Raw genomic sequence first — 23,581 nt, forward strand, 5'->3', positions numbered from 1 at the left:
AAAACATAAACCTTTCATAGGCTAAAGTTAGTTTATTACACGGGAAAATATAATTTATAGAAATATTTGGAATTATATAATTGCATTTATAAGGATTTCAAAGTGTTTATTTTGAACTTAGTGGTAGTAATAAGACGCTTGTTTCCCCTCCCTCTTTCCGACCATGCAGCGCTTATTACGTTTCGAATGTTGCTGTGTGTGTGCAGTTCGGTAGAAGAGTGCACGAAGCCTGTTTCAGTGCGTCTGATGAAGCCGGAGCATTCGGTAGTAATTTGTGTTTTAATAAGTTTGATATTGTGACAGAGAATTGTAAGCGAATGAAAGAACTGGATACAAAAGAAGACGTAATTATGCAGCAGAAACTTCGATTCCAGGAACCGGAATATAAGAAACTTCATTCTGTTCGAAATGGGATATCTGAAGGTAAGTTCGAATGAACATCATTTGCTGAAATTATTATATGCAGTATATGTCTCTGTGTGACCTCTATATACCGAACAAGAAGAAACACGCGGTCGCTTTATGGAATCCAAATATTTTATACCTTCAGTGGGCGTAGTTTGGTTGAGATATGATTTTATAATTTCCTTTTTGCGTAATATTTACAGATACCTACCACAGACTTTCAAGCTGTAAATTTAACGAAGCATGGATGATAATTATGCAGTTGTGTATAGGCTTTAACCGACAACAAATCAAATTTTTCCTTTTAATATTCTTATTATAAGAGATTCATTAAACCTAAAGTCCCATTTTACAGGTGAAATACGAAGATAACAATTTGCCCCTTTTGACTTAGTATGGTATACTTAGAGATCAACAGAACTCTTGCCCAATTTTAATAATTTTATGAATTACTTCCACAATATTTTACGATCCTTGTATTTATATTTAAGGTCATAACATCGATTCTGACTGAAGGAAGATAAGAGGTACATGAGATTCCCAGAGACTGCCGAATATGTAAATTTTATTACCGTAAATTTACGAAATTCAGTAGTGTAATAATATCCATTAAATTTCCTGAAACGAATATAATTTAAAATCACGCAACTCTCAATAAACCGGTAGTGATTTGAGATATTATAAGAGGGACCTACACGAGTATATGTCCATGTTTTACATTTATAAGGGTATCTACACTCATTTCTCCTACAAATTCAACATTTGCCCCTCCCGCCACTCTGGCATTGCCGTGGTAGTTACTGCTGCTGGCCGTGCTGCGTGAACGCGTACTACGCCAAAGGGAAACAAAGTGTGAGGCTTGCTCCAGTAGAGAACTTGTGCCTTTGACAAGTTGATCACATTGGTTTATGCATATCCGTTACGGATCATATGTTTTCTGCACTGCTAATAATTGTTTACGTGCAGTGTTCATGATACATAAAGCGCAGTTGTTAACAGTTCAAGCCGCTTTATGGCCATTCTCGTTTCATTAGGTACATTAAAAGTTGTGAATCATATGCAAGAATCAGTCGCACTTAGCAGGAAATAATTGATGTTCAAAGTATCAGGGAGGCATGAAAATTGTGCAGCATCCGAACAGAAACTATGGACCTGTGTGGGTGAAGGGTTATTATTAACGTCCATAGTTTCGTGCGCTGTATTGCCAGATTTGTTTCTACAGGGACATTTTCAGCAATTTCTCTATTGTAATTTATGTTTTATGTTGCCGGACCCTACCACACATTCAGTGCGTGCTATGGATCAACTCATGTCTCTCTTTTCGAAGTTCGGACCGACATAATTTGTGAGGTTTATCTTCTTCCCAAAGCAAGATGCTGCAAGACCTTCTACCGAAGTTCCCCAAAGTCATAATCGTAATCTTGTAGGATTTCTGGTCCTCACGACGTTGAGTATAAAGAATTCTATCATCTGAGCATAACAATATGCAGTCGGATGAAACATGTCGCCTCTATCTTCAGGGTTGAAGAATAAGCCAAGCAAGAGACAAGCATGAAGAAGGAAGCAATCAGAGTTTTATCTCTGCTTCTTGCCCGTTTCTTATTTGGTTTCCTCAGAAACCTTGAAGATGGAAGCGAAAAGTTCCTCCAGAACATCTCTTGACTTTCAATTTACTAGACAGGCGTCATCGTCAACGTCAACTTCGTCATCATCATCATTTAAACAATTCTGTGAAGTTTGATCTCTTGAAAATATTCCTATGCAGGTCAGACCTTTTGGACAGCCTAGCATTACGCACAGGCTGTACTGATAGATTAGACCCCCGCCCCGCCCTTCTAGTCGAGCGGTCTCGTAAGTCTCGAATGTCTCTTGAACAGGAGAATAGGTCTTGACTTCTGAAGCAGCTTTGTCATTCCACACGGCCATTTTCTTTCTTCGGCCGAGGTGATGTCATTGACTAATTAAAGGGCGGGCAGAGAACAGCTTCTAGCTATGTTGTAGGCCGTAGTCTTCGCTGCAGATATCTTTAGTTGGTTTCTATTACAAGTCTCCTCTACAGTCACAGTACAGTTAAAGTAATCATTCTTATGAAGTATCCGCTTTTTTCTTAAAGGCCAGAGTTCGGCCGAAGTGTAGATATAAATCGCCCTTTTTATTATTATTATTGGTTTGATTACGAAACGTAATTTAAATTCTGACTTAGTGATGTAATTAGTTTCAAGTGTATTCTAATTTCTAACCATCCTATTGCAAGCCATATTAAAACGTCTATGTATAACACAGTCCGTCAATAATGCAACAAATTGGTACTTTTTCTTCCACTTAGACCATATACGTTAACTTTAAAGTATAGATGGAAGAAAAAGTAACAATTTGTTGCATTATTGACGGATTGTGTTATACATAGACGTTTTAGCTATTCTTCTGTTTAGACAAAAGAGATTTCTATTAAATTTCATATATAAAGACATTAAATGCAAGGGGGGTGGGAAATGGATTGGTGTGATTTACCTGTTTACTTCCAATGGATTACACGGCTTATATCGTAGAGCGTAGAACTCTTCAAATTCTAATTGGTCCAGTAGGAGCAGTGTTTATAAAATGTTCTTCCTTCTGGGATATAAGGCAGAAGAAATAACTCTTCTAATTCCTCCACAGTTACCTAATTTAACAGCTGTAACAGTCATTTTTACATAAAAAGGATAGCACAGAAATTAAAGTAACTCAAAATAAAGATCATATTATAATCTAGTAATCCTATTGCAAATATTTTCAGTAATGTCCATATATTTAACGAAATATAATACAAAATTGGCTGATATCGGGTAGTATACCTACTTGCACTCAATTAGCTTTGCACCAGTAGTGCTACGAGGTGCATGAAAATGCAAAGAACTCCTTTGCACATGTTCGCAATCCAAAGTGGAGAGCACTTTTATACAGGACACTTCTCACTTAACCTCTCTTCGTGAAGATTATATAACCACTAGATTAAATTTGAACTCCTTTTACAATCATCTTGTTAGGAACTTCTATTAGTATTAATTTACCGTCTAAAATATTATGTAAGATTTAAAAATATCATTTTTATGTATAAACTACGAATCATTATTGGTTATTTTTGAGCAAGCCATATCAAATAATATAAACTGAACACTTGGTCCCTGCCGGAAACAATAAATATGTTTGTACTGTATTAAGAAATATTTACATGTACAAAACCAGGTATTTTCTTGGGTTCCTGGAGGTGTCCCTTCATTAAATTCCCCAAATGATCCAGAGTTTTGTGCCGGCTCTGCGTGGGCTTGTGTAGGTCTCTGCGATAAACGTCGTTTACATATTTCACAGTCATGTAGGCGCAGGTTGGTCCAAGTAGATTCGTTAAGAATACATGGCCAACAACTTTTTAATACTAGTCCATGGGACTTATTCATTCTAATATAAAAGAACGCAGGATTTGTTAGCACAATTTTAGGAATACAGAGTTCACTGAACACAGTCTGATATTATTTGTTTTATGTTCCGAGAACCATGTCTATCAGAGAGACAGTGCATTCTGGGTACAGTTGTAGGCAGTCCCGGTTCAGTAGGCCTCGCCTGTGGGCTGCGTCATAGTCGTGGTGTTCTCTTGGCTCGTAGACGTCAACCTTCTCCAGAGGAAGTCTGAAAGCGATAAATGCCTTTAAAGTTACACTGTGTCATCATTACTTAATACTTTACCGGCGTATTTATGTGCAGGCTACTTTTATTCACTGCTTACAAATTAGTTAATAGCCTTTGCAGCTGATTCCATACGCATAAGAAACCCCATTTGTCATTCGGAAGGATGCGAGTCTAGACCTTACAGATGGCCAGTGGCATGGAATTTGCTGGAGAGAATATTCGAGCTAAGGAATATCATACCAAAAAAGAAATGTGATAAATATATGTAATGTTTCACATTTAGTATTCTTCTGAAATATTGATATGTTGGGATTTTGGACTTTATCCATCGTCCTGGTTTTTAAGATAACAAATAAAAACACGACGTTTCGGAAACTGGATCTGTTTCCGTCCTCAGGTGAAGGAAAACACCTATTCAGTTGGGTCCCTTAGAAAGAGCTAGCCTCAATCACTGGANTCAGAGAAAAGCTAGTTAGGAATATAAGGCCTGCGAAGAAAATATTAATGGGCTTAAAACAACTATGTTCCGAATACAAGAACTGGCTCAGAATAAGTTAAGATTTACTGGTACAAAAATATACGATTTTGAGAGGACATCAATGATATTTACCTTAGATATATTATTAGTTTTATTGATTTATATTACTACTCCGTTGTTTATTTAGTTTTCTTTGCTTGTTGCTCGCTTACTTCATCCCTTTTCCTTTTCCTCTGTTCTTCTCCACTTTCTCATGCTTTCTCTCTTTTCTTTCATATGAATTTTAACTCCAGGATCGCAAATATAAGACAAGAACGTAGATTCAACATTGATCAAAATCATTTCGGGGGTATAATTTCTAAGCTTACCACACATCCCTTTTAGCTCAATTGTAGACAGATTTCCGGGAGCATTGGTTATAAATTGTTTTATTGTGAAAGTTTAGGGGACATTTTCGGGATTCAGAGATTATGGTAACAAAGCGGTATTTTAAGAAAATAAACAGCTTCAGTTCTAATAATAGTAAAATGTAAATTAGTCTCTGGTCTATGAATATTTTTATTGAAAAAAATAGGATATCAGATTTTGCGAGATTGTGTTTTCTCGAGTTGAGTTCCTGGCGTCGGAATTGTTAGTTTTTNCAGTGTTCGCTCTAACACTTTGCCTCAAGCGGCAAAGTTTCTGTCTTGAATTATGAAAGCACCCGGTTCTAATCTCTGCCGAAACGAAAATTAACCTGAAGTCTTGCTAGTCTTCGTCAGTCCCCCAAAGCAGATTCCAGGATTGTTCCTCATATTATGCAACGATCGCTTCCTTCCAGATCCTTTTCAATTAGTTGTTCACTAATTATCCTGTCGTTCGGTGCTTTGTATAATCTGAGTCAGAAGCAGCGTCGTTAAATACACAACAATGAGACTGAAACGTGGTCAGGCTTCATTCCTTGCAGCATGAACTGAAAAATAACGTTTATAAATCCAAATCTTGTGTCATCTACGTGTAGTTTATAGGTGAACACAGAAAGGAACAGACTCGATATGTAGCCATGTTTTATCATTTTCAATTATAATTTAACGCATTTTTGGCGGGAAAGCATTTATTTAATTCAGTTTAAATTCATGTTAACGTTAGCTCTACACTCCAGGCTGGTTGAGAGAAATATTCGCAAATAGCTTTGTTTGGCCACTATGCCATCTTTAGGAATGTAATATCATTATTATCTGAAGAAAGCAGTCTTCTGGGATTTGGCACCGTGTATATGTGGTGTTAACCGACGTTTCGGAGGAACGTATCGCCTCCATCTTCAGGGTAGAAGAAAAAATATAAGAAATCTGCAAGCGAAGAGACCGTGAGAACCGGTAAAAGCAGACTGTTTATTTTCTACTTATTCCTTGTCAGCGGGATATATAATATAATGCAGGAATTTGCCGATTATTGTAAAGTTTATTAACTCTTTTTTGTGATTTGTTGTAGAATACTTACGAAAACAAAATTCGAAATATTTCTTCCAGAATACTTGCTTTAGGCATCAGTCTTTGGGCAGTTTCACATAGCGCTCTCTTGATGCAAGATCGACCTTCTATCCCTGCTCTGAAACCAAAAGTTTTTGGAAATATAGCCACAAAGCTATCTCATAAATATGCAGGTCTGCGCTGAATTCTGTTGTAAATTTATTCATCCTTGACCGAAGCCCGCAAAAGCAGTACAGATGGAATGACACGAGCATCCTGAATTCTATATACGGTCTATGTAATATTATAGAATAGTACTATAGAACTCTCTTCGTGTCGCCTTCAGCATTTGATTGTTTTCGGAGAATCAGTTTGCATTTCGTGATATGCATACTAAAAACTTTAAATCTTATTGTTTTTCAGCTCAAAACACCATGTTGTCCCGCTGTTAATTACAAACGTTTCGAAGTAACATTACGTCCTTCCTCAGAGCAGAATATGTAGAATGTATTACTCCGAAACGTCGGTAACCGCCTAGCAGACTACATGTTTTATTAATGCGGAAGACGAAATTATGAATCTTCGCCGGCCTGCAAACCTCAGATGTACTTTGGCTGTGGCAACAGGGTTTTATGTTTTACCGTAACCAGTTCTGCAATATACTGAAGTAATTCTTGAGTCGCAATTCAGGGCTGCCATAAATCATCTAGAACAATTATTTTGTACCCCTTAAAGTCGTTTATAACACTCAGACTGACGCTCTGCTCCAGTGGTAGCCTAAGTCCGGCAGTTTCAAAATAAATCAGTTTAATTCCACCCCGTTTTACGTCGTGAGTTCTAATAACTGAATCACTAAAGAATTCCACTGTCAAAATCAATCATAATTCTCAAAATTATGGGGGCCTATCAAGACAATATTGGCCTCAGTTTGCTAGTCCTTAAACTCAGGGAGCATATCACTGGGTCGGTGTCACGTGATAAAATAACTGATTTCAATTGGTAAATACGGAATGTCCAAAACACAATAATAAAGAGACAGAGATTATTAATTTATATTATTTTATTTCATTTTAAAACCAGATAAATTTCAAATATTACGTTTCTGGGCATTAACCATCATCCTGTCTTTATTTAAAAACATCTTCAAAAAATAAAATAATCAGGACGGGTTTTTATATAAAGACAGGACGATGAACAATGCCCAAAACACAATATTTGTACTGATGTACCATCGTCACAAACTTTTACATCCTATTCAGATAAAAGTTATTTGCTCCAGAACCATTGAATCGGAGTAAGTAACCTTGGATTTTGATCTCAGAATTTAAAGCATGTCAACAAAAAAGGACAGGACTATGTAATCGACTGTATACGAGGGTCGTACTGAAAGTCATGAGCAACAATTTCTTGTAAAATAACATGCTTTATTATTGACAAACCAAATAACCACCTCAGTCTACAGACCTTTCTTTATTTTTCCACACAATCACCACTTCTTTGTACATATTCTTTCCAGAGTTCTGGGAGTTTGAAAATTCCCCTTCTGTAAAATTCCGTTCCAGCCATCCGAAACACGCCAATGGCTTGAAGCTGTCTAAAAACACAGTTCTAATTTCGATGCTGGCAGCCCCTCAGCCACTCGCAGTTTTCCCCGTTCATGATTCATCACTGATTCCTAACTTAAGCTAGACTAATCCAATCTAAATCCTTTAATGCACTCCTAGATATCATAATGTAACCGTCCTTCGGTTCTGCTAGCTCCGGTAGAGCAATTCGACTCCTCTCAAGGCGTATTGACTGGCCACGACTTGGGTGATTATTGGGGCTTTAGGCGTAGGGAAGTCACCTCAACAACAATTAACGAAGTCTTTATTCAACCTGCACTATTTGTACGGAAACAGCACCGTAGTGACACTTCACAGAGTTGTGGATGTAGGCTTCCTTACTGTTCTGAGACGCACACTTAATAGTCACCACAGGGCGTGTTTACGGGGATCAGAACACGTGTACCCTCGGTGAAGGTAAATTTCAGAGTCCTCCTTGCCAGGCACCCTCTGAATGGTAAATACTTGCCCTGGTTACAAAAATTCGGGCAAAGGACCTCCCACTTCAGATGATGATTGGCTGGACCGGGCAGACTGGGAGGTTGCTTATCATTCTCCTCCAATTAGGAAAGCGAATATCCACCAGTGTACAGTTTAGGGGTGAATTTTGCCACCTGCTGCGTGGCTGTCAAACTGAGATTTTGGGGTAGCAGGAAACGACGCTGCTAAATTTATGAACTCCCCTGTCAAGTTTAGTATTTCTAAAGAACTCGGCCTTGTTTTACGCATTAAATTGACTGATTTACTGATGGGCAGCTGGCTTCAAGCTTGGCCCAAGCCACTTGCTGCGTGTCTCAGGGGGAAATTTTCAAATTGTGAGGCGAAAGTGAGAAATTTCACAAAACCCTAACCATACACAAGCATCAATTGACCATCCCATAAACTGGATAGTTACAGTAAGTACTTTTTCTTTTCACATTTTCAAAATAAAATTTTTGAATATTTCTTCTCTGTCCCATGCGTGTTACATACATGGCCCATATCGTTCTTAATGTGATTATCTTAACAATACATGCAAAATTTGCGAAGTTCTGCAGTGTAGAATGAAGATAATGTGTACTGGAAAAAGCCTTTTTGATGTCATTGTCCCAGCTTCCATCTAGACATTTCGAGGAAAACCACGAAAGCTTCAGTAGGCCTAAGCGCAGGAGGTTGTGAGATGCAAAGAATTAACGCCCCAAATCCAAGTCAAGAACATTAATGCTATAACAGGATTCTCTGATTACTATAGTGGATCGGCACCTTAATTACGTTTTAATGCTTCACTGAAGCTATCATTCTTTGCTGTGCTTGTTGGCATCCAGCCTTGACAACTTCAGAATAACGATAAATTACTGTATTCCCCGAAATATACCTTCGTGAGTTGCCTGCTTCTTTACAATGGAAACTTGACATGAATATTGAAAATTGAATAGTGAACTAATTCGACAATGTATTCACATACTTTTGTTTTATAATTTTTGGGGAATATTTTGAGCTCTCCACAAACTATTTTGCTTCCATGATATTGTGGGAGCTAGCCGAGCGGTCTAGGGCATGCACTGCCTTCGCTCGCTTGGAAACCGGGATCGTGGGTTCGAATTCCACTCAGGGCATTGATGCTTGTGTGCGTTCTTCTGTGTTAGTGTACAGGTAGAGGCCTTGCGACGAGCTGATCACCCGCCCAAGGAGTCCTACCGAATGTGTAAGATGTAGAAAAACCGAAGGGAACGGAGAAGTTCATGGAGGTAGGCCTAGGCCCACTGGGGCTCTAGCGCCAGAGGAAAAAAAAATTGTGAGAGAAAGCTCACGTGCCTGTGTCAAATATCTTCAGCGGAAGTGAATAGAAAGTTAACACGAAATTTCTTACCTTACTTACCTCTCACAACGTAGAGTTAAAATATGGGCACTAGACACAACGCTGTATAATAAAAGTATCAAAATATTCAGTATAGTACATATCACGACTGATGTTTGACTGGAACATCGGTGAGAGCAGAATACAACAAAATTAATTATCCATTATATTATTCTATTCGCAAAAGTCATTAAAGAGAACTAAACACTTTGGGTGCTAAACTAAATCATTTCCATGTTACGATTCTTAAATGCTTTGTCACTTGTCATGTGACTACCTAAGTTATATGCGATTGGCGTGCATTGTGTGCAGTTCTCTGTATAAAACCATTGCAAAGAGGAGTCCGTCACATGACTACTAGGAATTTAATAACGAGGTATGTAATTACAGGTATGTTACAGTTCTCATTGTGTTAACATCAACATGCAGGTGTGCTGGAATAGACAAGGGACAGAAAATTAATTAAATTATGCAATAATTGATGCTTCTGTTCAGATGTGTAATTGTTTGTGGTCTAGAACATAGTCTCTTTCACAATTGTAAATGACATACATTAAATTGCTATTCACGTTAATATGACTCAGATATGCTGAACAAGCCATGTAATGTGAATATCGAAAGAAATGGATGATACAGCATAAATTGTTTGCTGTGTGAACATTATAATTATCTTGCATTTCGGCATTATGCTACGCTACCTTAACACATAATATACGTGCACACAGTTCTCAGTACAGCTCCTCGTGCCTTTACTGGTTCAGCATATGTTTCCGTCTCGCAAGGACCATCATCAGGTGTGTATATTATTGTAAGTAAATTGTTTCATTATGGACAAACTGACTACGCGTTACGCACAAAACTAATTATTTCTTTTTGACTCAAAATTTAAAGTATTGTGACATGTTGACCCCTACCTCCCCAGCGGTACTTGGCGGTAACGTAACGCTCGCGTTCTTACGGTAATAGGCGAGTTCCCGCCCCGCCACTCCCCTCCGCGGTGACGTCACCGAGGGATATCGCGGTCGCTAGGCAACGCGAGTCAACAGCGGCGACGTTACGATAGTAACAGCGGTTACCTCCGCTAGCGTTACATAGCAACACAGCGCCAGGCGAAAAGGGTGCCTATTACGCGGCCGTTTTCCGTATGGTCCGATCGAGGCTACATGAGGCGCAGCGAAGGCTATTCAGAGAGTAGTTGTTGTACTGAGTTGTACTGAGACAGTCAGTGAGTCCTGGAGCTACCGCCGAGTTAGCCAGCAACTAGTCAGTTGTAGTCTGGCATTTGGAGTGTACTAATTGTGATACTGCAGATAGCAGTAACCGTAAATCTGTAATTTGGGTGATTGTAAGTGCGAATGTGAAATAAAATTCGCTATATAAAATACGGCGTGAAGTTATTTGTCGCGATATACGCCCGATACGCGACAGTATTTAGAAGTCGTATAGTCCACACACAGACAAGAGACGCAACCTGAAGTACCCAAGATACACGTGGCAGAGTCATTAAGTTCGTGGAATGTGGTTTTATCGCAAGGTATTCACATACACTTAAGCAGAGCCATATCGGCCCTCAAATAGTTGCCTTTGGCCGCAAAGAAAGTCTGCCAAAGTTGATATAACTGTGGAAAACATTGCTGAAACATACTGACGGGAAATTCCTGTACGACTCTTTGCGGCCATTCCACGAACGTATTGACTGTGGCAGTAGATAGGCACACATAATCAGAAAACACCCACGCGGCTTTAAGAGAGCAGCCACAACATGCGAACTTTTTCATTTTTAACTTTTAACTGACTACATTTTTTAAATTTTGAGTACAAAAAAAAATAATTATCTTGTGCTTAGCACATGGTTTTGTGCCCACAGTGAAAGAGTTTAACACACCTACGAGGGTCCCGTGAGGCCTAAACATGTGACGTATTGGTGGAAGAAGGACATGAAACAGGAGTGGGCATTCAGTAACGGCACGAAGAGCTGCACAGAACACGGTGTTCGTGTGCATATAACAAACTGAGGCATATTCTTCTTTGTAAATAGAACGAAGCTTATGTTTCATCGATCAAGTGAACAGGGGAACCCCCGCCGTGTGAATAGTATTCTTGCTTTTTGTTTCGAAGTCTTCGGTTCAAATCTCTAGCCGGAGGCCGATCGTACTGACTGAGACTTCTGATAGTTTCCCCCACTTCGCGGACAATGCCGGAAAAGTAATTTAAATTAGGCCGTGACTGTTTCCTTTCACATCTTTACCCGTTCATTATCCATTGATGATCCTATCGTTTGATGACATATATTCTTAGCAACTAAAGCCTCAGGTAAAAAGTATAAACCAGATCCACACACACACATATATATATATATATAGAATAGATTAAATTTTACTTAATTACTTTAATTTCTGCAATAAGACTCTAACAATTCTCATTATAATTAGAGAAGTAGATAAATATATTTACGTTCAGAAAGTGATATTTAAAATAAATATAAAATTCGAAGGAATATTAACATTGCATTATGCAACTACCAGTCTATAGAACACGGCGGTAATTATCCTGCACTGCTCATGTTTTTGGAAAAGAATAGACTGCCCTATGACACAGAGATAAATCTTTTGTTTCCGTAAAAGGTGGGGAAATTTTTGTCTAGCAGAGAGATTATATACTTCTCAAGAATGGCTCTACTCTTTGGAACTTGGCCTAGTTTCTACTAATACAGTAGTAAGTAAGGCTCTTACTGTTAGTGTCTGGACGCGTGACAGAAACATTGGAAGAAATGTCATTGCATGTTCCATCTGCATAGGGCCTAAGTATTATATGTCGCGCAATTGACATGCGCAATGGTTTAAACAACTTCACTGTATATGGCGAGGAGTATGATTTATGAAATAAATATTTTTTTGTCTTACTCTAGGTCCGTCCAAGGGAAACAAATATTTTCATCTGTTCTCATAAGGGCTTGCTTTGTGCTAATCGATTCCACACTATTACTCCTCTAAGGTACAAATTATTTTTTTCAGAAATGAATGTAGCATTGTTTAGAGGTTAATTTAAATTAAATAAAATTACAGGGGAAACTGTGTAATATACATATACCTTACACTTATCTACTGGAATTTCAGAGCCATAAATGTTCCTCACATCTTTCCAGGGTAATTTAGACAGAAACCGATGAAATATTCTCACGTTTATTTCTGAGTTCTGGCCCTGCTTTCATCCGCTTTCGACTGCGTGTGCATTAAGATCTAAAAGTTTGTGGCGATGGCACATCAGTACAAATGTTATGTTTTTAGACATTAGACATTTAGACATCCATCGTCCTGTATATTATTACAAACACAACGTTTCGGAGACTGGATTCTATCTCCGTCTTCAGGTAAAACCTACTCAGTTGGGCCCAATCGATAGAGCTAGTCCCTATCTCCGGACACCTGTGCCAGCTACAAGATGGCGTACATAAATCAAACACAACACAAACCGCCTGCGAGAGCTAAGAAGACGGAGACAGAATTCAGTCTCCGAAACAATGGGTTATGAAAAATAAACAGGAAGATTATAGATAAAGACAAGACGATAGATAATGCCCAGAAACCTAATATTTGTGCTAGTGCATAGATTTACTTTATAATATTGAAGTTAGGCAGTTTATATTTCAACCGGTGCTTCCTAACTAGAGAAAAAATTTATGCCAGGAATGTAAGCATCGAAACACCCTGTCTTCAGTCAATGTAATACTCACGCGTCCATCGCCGCTTCCAGTCGCTGGTACAGTTCCCCTCGCCTCCGTCGCAAGTGGAAGGGAGGTACAATTCGGTGAGTTTCTGGATCCCGAATAGTTTGGTTCGGCAGCTCATAAGAGATGGCCCAGTTCAGACCGATTGTGTAGATGTCCAAGTCATCAGTGAGCGTCTTCCAAGTTGTGCAGAATGCAATCTACAGCCAATAGTGACCATATGATTTTAGAGACATTGGCTTTGTGAGATATGCAAGGAATGCAATTCTCAGGGAACTGAGCACAGAAGGAATAGAGTACAACAATCTTTGCTCTCTAATATGTAACATTTTGTGCCAGATATCTACTCTCTTAGCGTAACAAAACTTGGCTGCGTTACTTATATATCCTGTGAGAGTGCCACTTGTAAGAGGTGTCAGACAGAAAAGGAAACAGCCACACACATCCTGTGTGATTGGGAGGCTTTAGCTTATTTAAGACTACGTCACTTGGGTCATTACTTCATGGAACCAAGTGACTATTTCGACGTCCCCACGTCCAAAATCCTGCGCTTCATCCGAAGATTGGGGTTGCTGAGGGAATAATTAAAAAGGGGGAAGCACAATAGATCACTGAAGTCGCGGTGCAAGGGCCGAGAAGGCCTACCCCTTATACATTCATTCATTCATTCATTCATTCATTCATTCATTCATTCATACTTATATATCCTGACTGAAAGACTTAAATTTACTGAAGTCTGTCCACTGGAATTCTGAAAGATATCCAAGAAAAAGCTACTATTGATTCTTACGTGTCATTCGAAAACATTTCACTACACAACATATACTTGTACACTCTGCAACTGAAATATATCTTTAAACAGCCTAAGAAACAGTGACGTTTATATTTCTTAATCCATGCTTAAAAAATAAATATTAATGCGGGTTCAGGATAAATAATCAGGTCTTAGATGAAAGAATCATAAATTTCATTGACTAAATTAGTTAAGCAGGAACGTCTGAATTATATATGCTTCAGTAATATGGTTATGACACAAGAAGGTGGCACTGGGTTAAGTATTTTGTTCGTGTGAGTGAGGGGGAAAAAGAAATGAATGCCTGTAATCTGTGGGGAAAATATTTTTGAACCATTTCATATGTAAGACAAATGTTACTCCGAGGGGATGAAATTACATAAAGGAATTTACTTTTGGCAATGATCATTTAAATCATTTGGCCAAGCTCAGTATTTTGTGGTGTCATCCGCGTCAGAGATATTTAATTTCCCAATCTGTAATACTAGAGAGTTAATCGGTATATACAGGGTGTTTTACGACTTTAGGGCATAACTGCAGGGGGTGATTTCCTATGTCTTTGTGATCAAAACAGTTCATATAAACATGTGTCCGATTTTGGACGGTTACGGAGTTATGACCGTTTAAACTCAGAATAGAAGGTAAAGATTACTGACAGTCAACGACACAAAATAATAAACCAGCATAATACATGATACATTTAAAGTATGAGTGTAAACTTAACTTCGTGAAATTACCTTTAATTTCAATTGATTGCTGCTTAAAGCCGAGTTTCGAAAATTCCACCGCCAGCCGCAACACAGGCTGCCGCTCGGTTGTGAACCGCGCCGGACATACCAACCCACCCCGCCTTCGGTAGCTCTCATGTGTCGAGATAACGAGAACGCTCTGTCTGTAGCTGGCTAAAAATAGCGAGCGACCAGCCAGCTGACAGCCGCGGTTCACACGAGGGCGTGTACGGGAATGAAAAACGTTCATAACTCCGTAACCGTACAAAATCGGACACATGTTTATATGATTTTTTTTGATCACAAAGACCTAGGAAATCGCCTACTGTAGTTTTGATCTAAAGTCGTGAAACACCATGTATATATATATATATAATGTCAAGAATAGAAAGGCGTGCTAAACTTCCGCAGATAAAGGAACTTACGTACAGAGAAACTTCATAATGTAACGTGTACAATGAGTGGAAATTTCCGAAAGCGGATGCGAATATACGTGCATATGCGGAGAATCTGACGGGAAGAGACAACTTGAGACACAGAGACATGGGTGGGAGAGTAATATAATGCGAGATTATGCGTAATCCTAAATATACAGAATGTCAGTGAGTGCTGAATTCATCTGTCTCAGTACAGGAACCAGTGGCGGGCTTTTGTGAAAGCGATACTGAATTCCTTAACCAGGTGATCTGTCATCTTCCCAGGTGGGACGGACTTTGCTCCAAGGAGGTCGTTACTTAATTATTTTTGCCTTTCTTTCCCACTTTTGAGAATGGCGCTGATATCTCAGTTTCATTGATCATTTTTGCAGAATGTAGGACTCCTTGGATGAGTGATCAGCTTGTCGCAAGGCCTCAACCTAAATATAGGTCAACATAAACAAAGAATAAACGCATACACACACCAAACATAAATGCCTTTTGTGGGAATTGAACACACGATCCCGGCTTCCGAGAGAGCGAAAACAGCTCATGCCTTTCACCGCTCAGCTACCGGTCACGCTAGCCGAGAGGTCTAAGGCATGAGCTGTCTTCGCTCGCTCGGAAGCCGGGATCGTGGGTTCGAATCCTACTCAGTGTATGGATGTTTGTGTGCGTTTTTCTGTGTTTGTGTAGAGGTAGAGGCCTTGCGACGAGCTGATCACCCGCCCGAGGAGTCCTGCAGAATGTGTAAGATCTAGAAAAACCGAAGTGAACGGCGTTCATGGAGGTAGGCCTAGGCCAACTGGGGCTGTAGTGCCAAGGTTAAAGAATAAAAATATTCATAGAATCCTTGTAGCATTAACAAGCATAAAATATTTTCCGCTAATTTGTATGAGCACTGCACGTAGCAGCAATACTTGACTTTCCTTGCTCCAAAGGACACAACGCTGCCTGCCGTCATATGCGTCAGCATTATTGCTCTGACCTCAGTCCTGATAGGACGCCAGATGCGTTCTATGGCTCCGTTGGCAGTAAACTAGAATTATCCGCCGATTTGGATCCTGAACAACCCATGCAATATGGGTCCTTAGGTCGTTTCCTGAATGTAATGGACGGATATGTTCTTATTATTAATTCCGGAAAGAAATTCTTGGCCTATTTCAATCCCCCATAGGATTTCTTATGTTTTATGTAAGTATAGGTCATTGGTATGGGCCGACCCCTTGTTCAAGTTGTCCCGTCAAATGTATAACGGGTTCCGTGAGGTAGAAAACTTCCACTGTGTTTAGTAAAACAGTATTTCAAGATTGGCCTAGTGAATAAAGGAAGGAACGAAGAAGAAAGTGAAAGAAAATGGGAAAGATATATAGGAAGAGAGGTGAGGACATGGAGAAACAAAAGAAGAAACAGAGAAATAAGTGGAAGAAAATTTAAATAAGAGAAAGCAAGAAAACGGGTGTTGAAAGTGAAAGCGATAAGTAATGAAACAACAACAGCGAGAAATAGAGGAAAATGAGAACGAAATTAAAATAAGGAAGAGAGAAAAAGAGTGAGTAACAAAAGAAGATCTGTATAGACAAGGAACAGAAGACACAAAGAGAAAATAGACTCAGAGAAATGTGAAATAGGAAGAGAAGGAAAGCGAAAATGGCAGCTGGAAATAAGAAATACGAACCTTTCACGTTGATATCCTCCAAGATGTGAAAACATTCTGTCGCTCGGACACGCCGATCTGTTCTCATATGAAAGTTTGTGAAATTAATTGGCGTTAATTTTAATTCTTTGATTGCTCAACATATTACCTATGGCTGACAGCATGCCAGCAAAATATAACTGATACTAAAATTCATTCCGCCGGTCACGGTAGCCCAGCCGTCTAAGGCATGTACTGTCTTCACTCGCTCTGAAATCGGGATCGTCGGTTTGGATCTGTTTCCTGTGAGGTACGAACTGAAGTCTTATATATTATTCTTATACACTGCCAGTCACGGTAGCCCAGCGGTCTAAGGCATGCACTGTCTTCACTCGCTCGGAAGCCGGGATTCGTGGGTTCGGATCTGTTTCCTGTGAGGTACGAACTGAATTCTTATATATTATTCTTATACACTGCCGGTCACGGTAGCCGAGCGGTCTAAGGCATGCACTGTCTTCGCTCGCTCGGAAGCCGGGATCGTGGGTTCGCATCCCACTCAGGGTACGGATGTTTAATTTGTGTATGTGCGTCTTTCTGTGTTTGTGTACAGGTAGAGGCCTTGCGACGAGCTGATCACCCGCCCAAGGAGTCCTACCGAATGTGTAAGATCTAGAAAAACCGAAGTGAGCGGAGAAGTTCATGGAGGTAGGCGTAGGTCCACTGAGGCTGTAGTGACAGGAAAAAAAATTCATTCCTTTTCAAATGACTGAACATGAGAAAAGTTGGAGAATTTCAAAACAAATTCTACTTAACTATGTCCTCTCTTTCAGTTACGGCCTTCTAAATTGGTCTCCTCCCTGAAAACAGTAGATCTTGTACTTCTTACGTAGGCCTTCCTTATTCTTGAATAAATTAGGACCAAACTCTTCTGCCGACAGATAACATGTATTCGCTCCCTTCCTAACCAAACTCATATGCTGACAGATAACATGAATTCGCTCCCTTCCTAACCAAACTCATCTGCTGACAGATAACATGACTTCGCTCCCTTCCTAACAAAACTCATCTGCTGACAGATAACATGAATTCGCTCCCTTCCTAACCAAACTAATCTGCTGACAGATAACATGACTTCGCTCCCTTCCTAACCAAACTCATCTGCTGACAAATAACATGACTTCGCTTCCCTCATAACCAAACTCTTCTGTTGACAGATAACATGATTTCGCGCCCTTCATAATCAAACTCTTCCGCCGACAGATAACATGATTTCCCTCCCTTGCTATTTCTATTTTATGTGTTTATTTTTATACCAGAGGCCCCAGAAAGCTTGGGGTAACAATAATTTGCCCTTCCGAAATTTTCGTTCCATTAATGGAGTGAGATTGGAGCTGCGTTCCCATCACATAAATAAAAATAAAGTGTACATAAATTTTAAACAATTCGTCTTGTTTTAAGACGAAGACTATCTGTCAGAATATATATTTGTGTTGTTAATTCATTGTAATTATTGAACAATTAACTGCTATCAACATCTTCTTGACTTACGTTTTATTTCCTTAGCATTAACAACTGTGTGAGCTACCGAGATCGGAGTAACTGCACAGATATTTATTATTATTAATTATAGGATTATGAGCTATTGTTGTATAGTGAAGGAGTTTTAGAAATTCTATAAATTCTGTAGAGATTAGAATGTATATTTTAATATATCACTGTGACGACAGTGTGAGAACTGCCCTAACGTTTTCATTTGATTCCAGGATCTCATACTAGTGGACAATATTACAGTTAATATTACACTCTAAACCGAATATGTGGAATCACATGATAGAAAAATGGAAGCCATTTCATGTTGTACACATGATTATTATTTCGTTTCTATTATGTATTTTAGAACTCTTTTTGAAATGGATTAATAAATAACGCGATGAAGCAAAATTCTTGCCTCGCAAATGGGTGATCCTTGAGTTTGTAAAGAAATTCAGTCTTTCATGGTGCTTGAAGGTTATTTAACGAGCAAAATATGAGATTCTAAAAACAATGAAGATTTATTTTGTAGTATTCTGTATTATGACACCATCTAGACTACTAGATGATTTCCACTACATGGTATCATAACCTAAAAGGCAAAAATCTAGAATGGTTTATTGCCATGCCTTCAGAAGTTTTCCACGAATTCCTATGCTGAAACAGATGAAACCTGTCTAGACCTCACATCTATTTATTTAAAATCAATTAATATACTCCTCTCATATAAGCTTATGACTATCAGGTTTGGAAAACTAACTGTTCTTATTATGTTCAACGAATTTAAGAGAAAATGCTGTAGTACTTACTTACTTACTCATAGAGCTGAGCCCTTCTGGAGGGGCCGCCAATTCTGCAGCTACTCAAGAATTTCCCAGCATATTATGAAACCTGAAGATTCATTACCGTGTTCACAAGAGCCCTCCACTGGTCCCTATCCTGAGCCAGATCTATCCAATCCATACCATCACATCCCATCTCTCTAATATTTATTCTAATATTGCCCACCCACCTACGCCTTGATCTTCCCTGTGGTCTCTTTCCTTCTGGTTTTCCCACCAATATCATATATGCATTCCTCGTCTCCCCCATTCGTGCTACATGAGCTGCCCACCTCATCCTCCTTGACTTGATCATTCTAATTATACTTGGAGAAGAGTACAAGTTATGAAGCTCCTCATTATGCAGTTTTCCCCAACCTCCTGTCAATTCATCTCTCTTCGGCCCAAATATTTTCCTCAACACCCTGTTCTCGAACATCCTCAGTCTATGTTCCTCCGTGTACTTCTAGAAAAGAAATAATTTTCTCACAAGCAAAATCGACACCAATATGCTTTCAAGTAACAGGTCATTTAGCGTCTTACGAATCAGAAAAACATAATGACAATTTGCAACAGTTATTTACAAAGCAGTACATTTAAACTACCGTCTCGTTGGTTTAGTGGTCAGAGTTCTTGGCTACAGATCCAAAGGTCCCGTGTTGGATTCCCGGCGCTACCAGATTTTCTGAGATGTAGTGGGTCTACTCATCCTCGTGAGGATAATTGAGGGGCTACTTGAGTGGAAAAGTAGCGGCTCCCGTCTAGAAAACAGAAATTAACGGCTGTGGGGATCCTTTGCGCTAACCACGTGACACCCTGTATCCGAAATAGTTGGTACTAACTTCGCTGACAAGCGGCGGTGGCTCAGTCGGTATAGTTCGTTTGCGCACTAAAAATACGGATTATAGTTTTAATACATCTAAACTTACCGAGAACGTACTTCCTTCTGGGAACACAATGTAACGTTTCCGACGTGAGAGGGTTGGCATATCGTTGACGCCATCATAGCTCCGACACGTTGTGTGAAAGACCAGAAGTGTAAATGGAATGGATAACAGCAGTCTCCACTTGAGCATAACTCTGCAGACACGAGCAATGCACGGAACAGGCTGGAACCGGGAGATTACTGGCAGACACATTTACACCCAGCTTACGTGATAATTTTTAAAAGTTGATAATGGAAAACTGCATAAGTGATATAGGATCGAATGAATGTGTTGATAAATAAAGGCATTTGTGTAAACAGAGACGCATATGACAATGTGGGAATAGTTATATACTATATGTGTATCAAATAAATAAGGGAGATTACCAATAATTAAATATAAGTAAAAAATTACATGAAATTATATATAAAGTTTATACGTGTTTCTTTATTTCTTTTACTTAAATGCTGGGCTAGTAACTTCCTTAAAAATAACATAACAGACGCCGTTTCCCCAAATTTTAAGATAATCTTTTGATGACGTTATTCACAAATAATTATTCTGCAAACAACACCTACAGCATCGTTACATAATCTTAATAGTTTTGCATGCTGTTGTGTGTCTCAAATAAGATATAAAGCATACAAGAATACACAGTGTACACAACAACACCCTGTATTTTAAAAGAAAGAAGACACTACTGTATCAACATTTGTAACAATCGTTAACCAGGACAGTCGCTCAAAGACCTCCACAAAACAGAAATACAATCCGTAGGTTTATTGATATATCTACTTCTCTAAAATCGCGAAAAGTTAGTTTGTATCTTTAGCTACCAGAAGAAACACGAACAAGAAAGAAAAGAAAAGAAAATGATTGTCATATCCGAAACTTGTTTTTACTGAGATGTGGCTCTGGTATTGCAAATCTCGTCCTGAAATGACGACCGCCATGACAGTTGACTTAACCCTTAACATGACGGCTGTAATAAGACATGTGGATTTCATCAGCATATAGTTAACATGGCCGTATGTGTGTTCTAATTCCGTGATTTTAGTCCGCAAGCGAACTATACCGACCGAGCGACCGCCGCTTGTCGGCGAAGTTAGTGCCAACTTTAGCGGATAGAGGGTGTCACGTTGTCAGCACAACGGATCCTCACGGCCGTTAATTTCGATATTCTAGACTGTAGCCAGTATTTCCTTGAAATAGCTCCTCAATTATCATCACGAGGCTGAGTGGACCCCATTTCAGAACCACTATTTCTCAAGAAAAATGTGGTAGGGCCGGGAATCGAACCCGCACCTCTGGATCTGTAGCCAGGAACGCTAACCACTAGACCACAGAGGCGGTCTGACTATTCCAACACATCTAGAAAAATAAAAAATTCTTCTAGCATCCTTTCAATCTATACATTCATTTTAGGAACTAAATAGTTTTTGGTGAATATTGCTGTACTTTTCACAAAGGTTTGACTGGGAAAATATATTATGCAGATTCTGCTTTCTTTATTTACCAGCCACGTAATACGGATAACATTTGAGTCAAAGAAAATAATTGGCCCGTCTGCTCTTCTTAATTACTTCTCCTGGGGCCAGTGTGTTTACCGTGGTTCATAATCTGAGCTTCCTCAGTGAGTTTGTTCCCTTTCGTGCTTAAGGTCAGGGATTTCCGTTTAGTGCTCATAAAAGTTATTTCCACTGCATAGACTTTCTACGATTATCAACTTATCGGCAGTTATGACGAAAGTGTTTGTAATAATATTGCATTTCTGCAAAAGTGCTCTAATCATAATAACCAATAAGAAAGAAAAGCTATCCCTGTAACAGGCCGTGAAGACCCATAGGGTTGTGAGACGTTGAGGGTCCCACATTATCTAGACAATCGGCTCAAAGATGGCGGTACGGTTGTCAGCCTTACGCGCCGGCCGCGCTTTACTCCCCAGGAAAATTATTTAATTAATTCGTGGTACTAATTTCTGTTAGAGGCTGAGTCTACCCAGTCTACCCAGGGCCATAGTGCTGCTGGAAGGATTAGGTCAATTGAATAAAAAAATCCAATGACCTCATCAGGACTTGAACCCGCGACCTTTAGGCTTGTAGCATAGTCCCTCAACCAACTACTCTACCCCGTGCTCCCTCAATAGTAAACATATTAACGAATGGCACGCAGTATGGCACCTACCTCATAAATTTGTTCGTCCGCCATGTTGTTAATGTTGACTGTGTGGAATTTAAAATTAGGGGGCTTAGGTGACCTCAAATGACACAACATTCATACTGAATGTGGTTTATTTGTTCAGACATTGAAGGGAGGGTTACACGTATAGACTTTCGGTGGTCCTATAACACTACTTTCTTCCTTAGCTATGAAAGTACACTAGAAACTAACTTAGTCCTTGATCATGTTAAGTTAATATTGCGAGCCGTAGAGGCTCTGATGTTGAAAGAACGCAACCAAGAAGACACAGGACAAAATATTGTCTTACCTGTTATCGGTAGATCAGTTTGTTAATTCCTATTACATATTTTCTAGATGTAGGTGTCCTTGAGGTTGATGAAATTGTAGATCTTACACCTTGCATAAAATCTTACTAACTGGTTTCCAGCCATGTAACCAGTAGATCTGTTTCTTTACCTCTAAAATATACATTTCAAATCGCAATATTTTCCTGCTGTACTGCCTCTGTTTCGAGCAAGAGGTTAATGGCAAGTACAAGTCTTGTTTTCACAAGTATTCGACGCTTTATACGTCACAGGTAAGCTAATGAAGTCTAATCAAGTGAGCTAACAGAAGAGCATTAACATGGAGACCAAAACGTTAGTAGATCTGAGTGGAGAATGGGCAAGTTTCCTTGAACTCCTAATTGCTGCTTTGAAGATAGTGCTTTACGTCATGAGTGAACGCTTACGAAAGACCGACCACAATAAAGGTACAGTCTGACCAGTACTGACAGCTTTTGCACTATGAGCAGGAGCGGCGTTTTTGCCGACATTAACAATCCTCTCGCTTATAAAGGCAGGAGTATGGGGGAAGGATACTTGAGGAGAGGGTGGGAGCTCGAGGAGTGGGGCGGAGCTAGATATTTCAAAGTATGGAAATGAAGACAGGACAAGACTGCCTAATAAGGAGCGTATAATTTTGTCAGAATATTCTTAAGATGATATAATCAAAAATGATACAATGGGGCAGCAAGAATAGGAGAAATGAGCCCAAATTCTACCCTGATAACTTAAGGAAAGAGACCATTTCGCAGATCTGTGCGTAGGTTGCAGGTTAGTCTTAAAATGAATTTAAAGAAATAGAATGTGAAGGCGGGTACTGGATTCAACTGGCTCATGATAAACATTCGAGTTGAAGGCTCTGCGAAAAAATAGTCGGTTTCGAGAATTTAGACTAGCTGAACCACTGTCAGGTTCTGATGGAACCTATTCAAAGAAGTAATTAAATTTTAATAACAATTTTCTTCCAGTATGGAAGTCCCATGTTCGAATCTTTTATCCTTACTGAATGCTGCAGTCCAGTTGTTAAAATTCTTTTGTATTTGGGAATTTTTGTGTTTGAAACTT

The 23,581-nt window shown here is 39.2% G+C and overlaps 1 protein-coding gene across 3 annotated transcripts; it reads right to left on the reverse strand.

Annotated features, from left to right (window-relative positions):
- Positions 1–3,001: 3,001 nt before the first annotated feature.
- Positions 3,002–22,788, reverse strand: LOC111872145. Of its 3 annotated transcripts, XR_002844175.2 has the most exons (6): positions 22,501–22,788; positions 20,016–20,195; positions 13,169–13,362; positions 6,026–6,133; positions 3,617–4,068; positions 3,002–3,079 (listed from the first exon to the last, which is right to left on the reverse strand). XR_002844175.2 is itself a non-coding variant. In XM_023865734.2 (5 exons), exons 2-5 carry the CDS (start codon positions 20,160–20,162, stop codon positions 3,921–3,923), a joined length of 597 nt encoding a protein of 198 aa, XP_023721502.1. In that variant the 5' UTR covers positions 20,163–20,195; positions 22,501–22,788; the 3' UTR covers positions 3,167–3,920. The 3 variants fall into 3 exon arrangements, 2 of the variants coding, with proteins under 2 accessions (XP_023721502.1, XP_033610442.1); XM_023865734.2 differs by lacking the exon at positions 3,002–3,079 and having other exon boundaries at positions 3,167–4,068; XM_033754551.1 differs by lacking the exons at positions 3,002–3,079; positions 6,026–6,133 and having other exon boundaries at positions 3,167–4,068.
- Between the last annotated feature and the right edge of the window lie 793 nt (positions 22,789–23,581).

Source organism: Cryptotermes secundus, unplaced genomic scaffold (assembly GCF_002891405.2).
Source record: "Cryptotermes secundus unplaced genomic scaffold, Csec_1.0 scaffold534, whole genome shotgun sequence".
In the NCBI taxonomy this organism is placed as follows: domain Eukaryota; kingdom Metazoa; phylum Arthropoda; class Insecta; order Blattodea; family Kalotermitidae; genus Cryptotermes; species Cryptotermes secundus.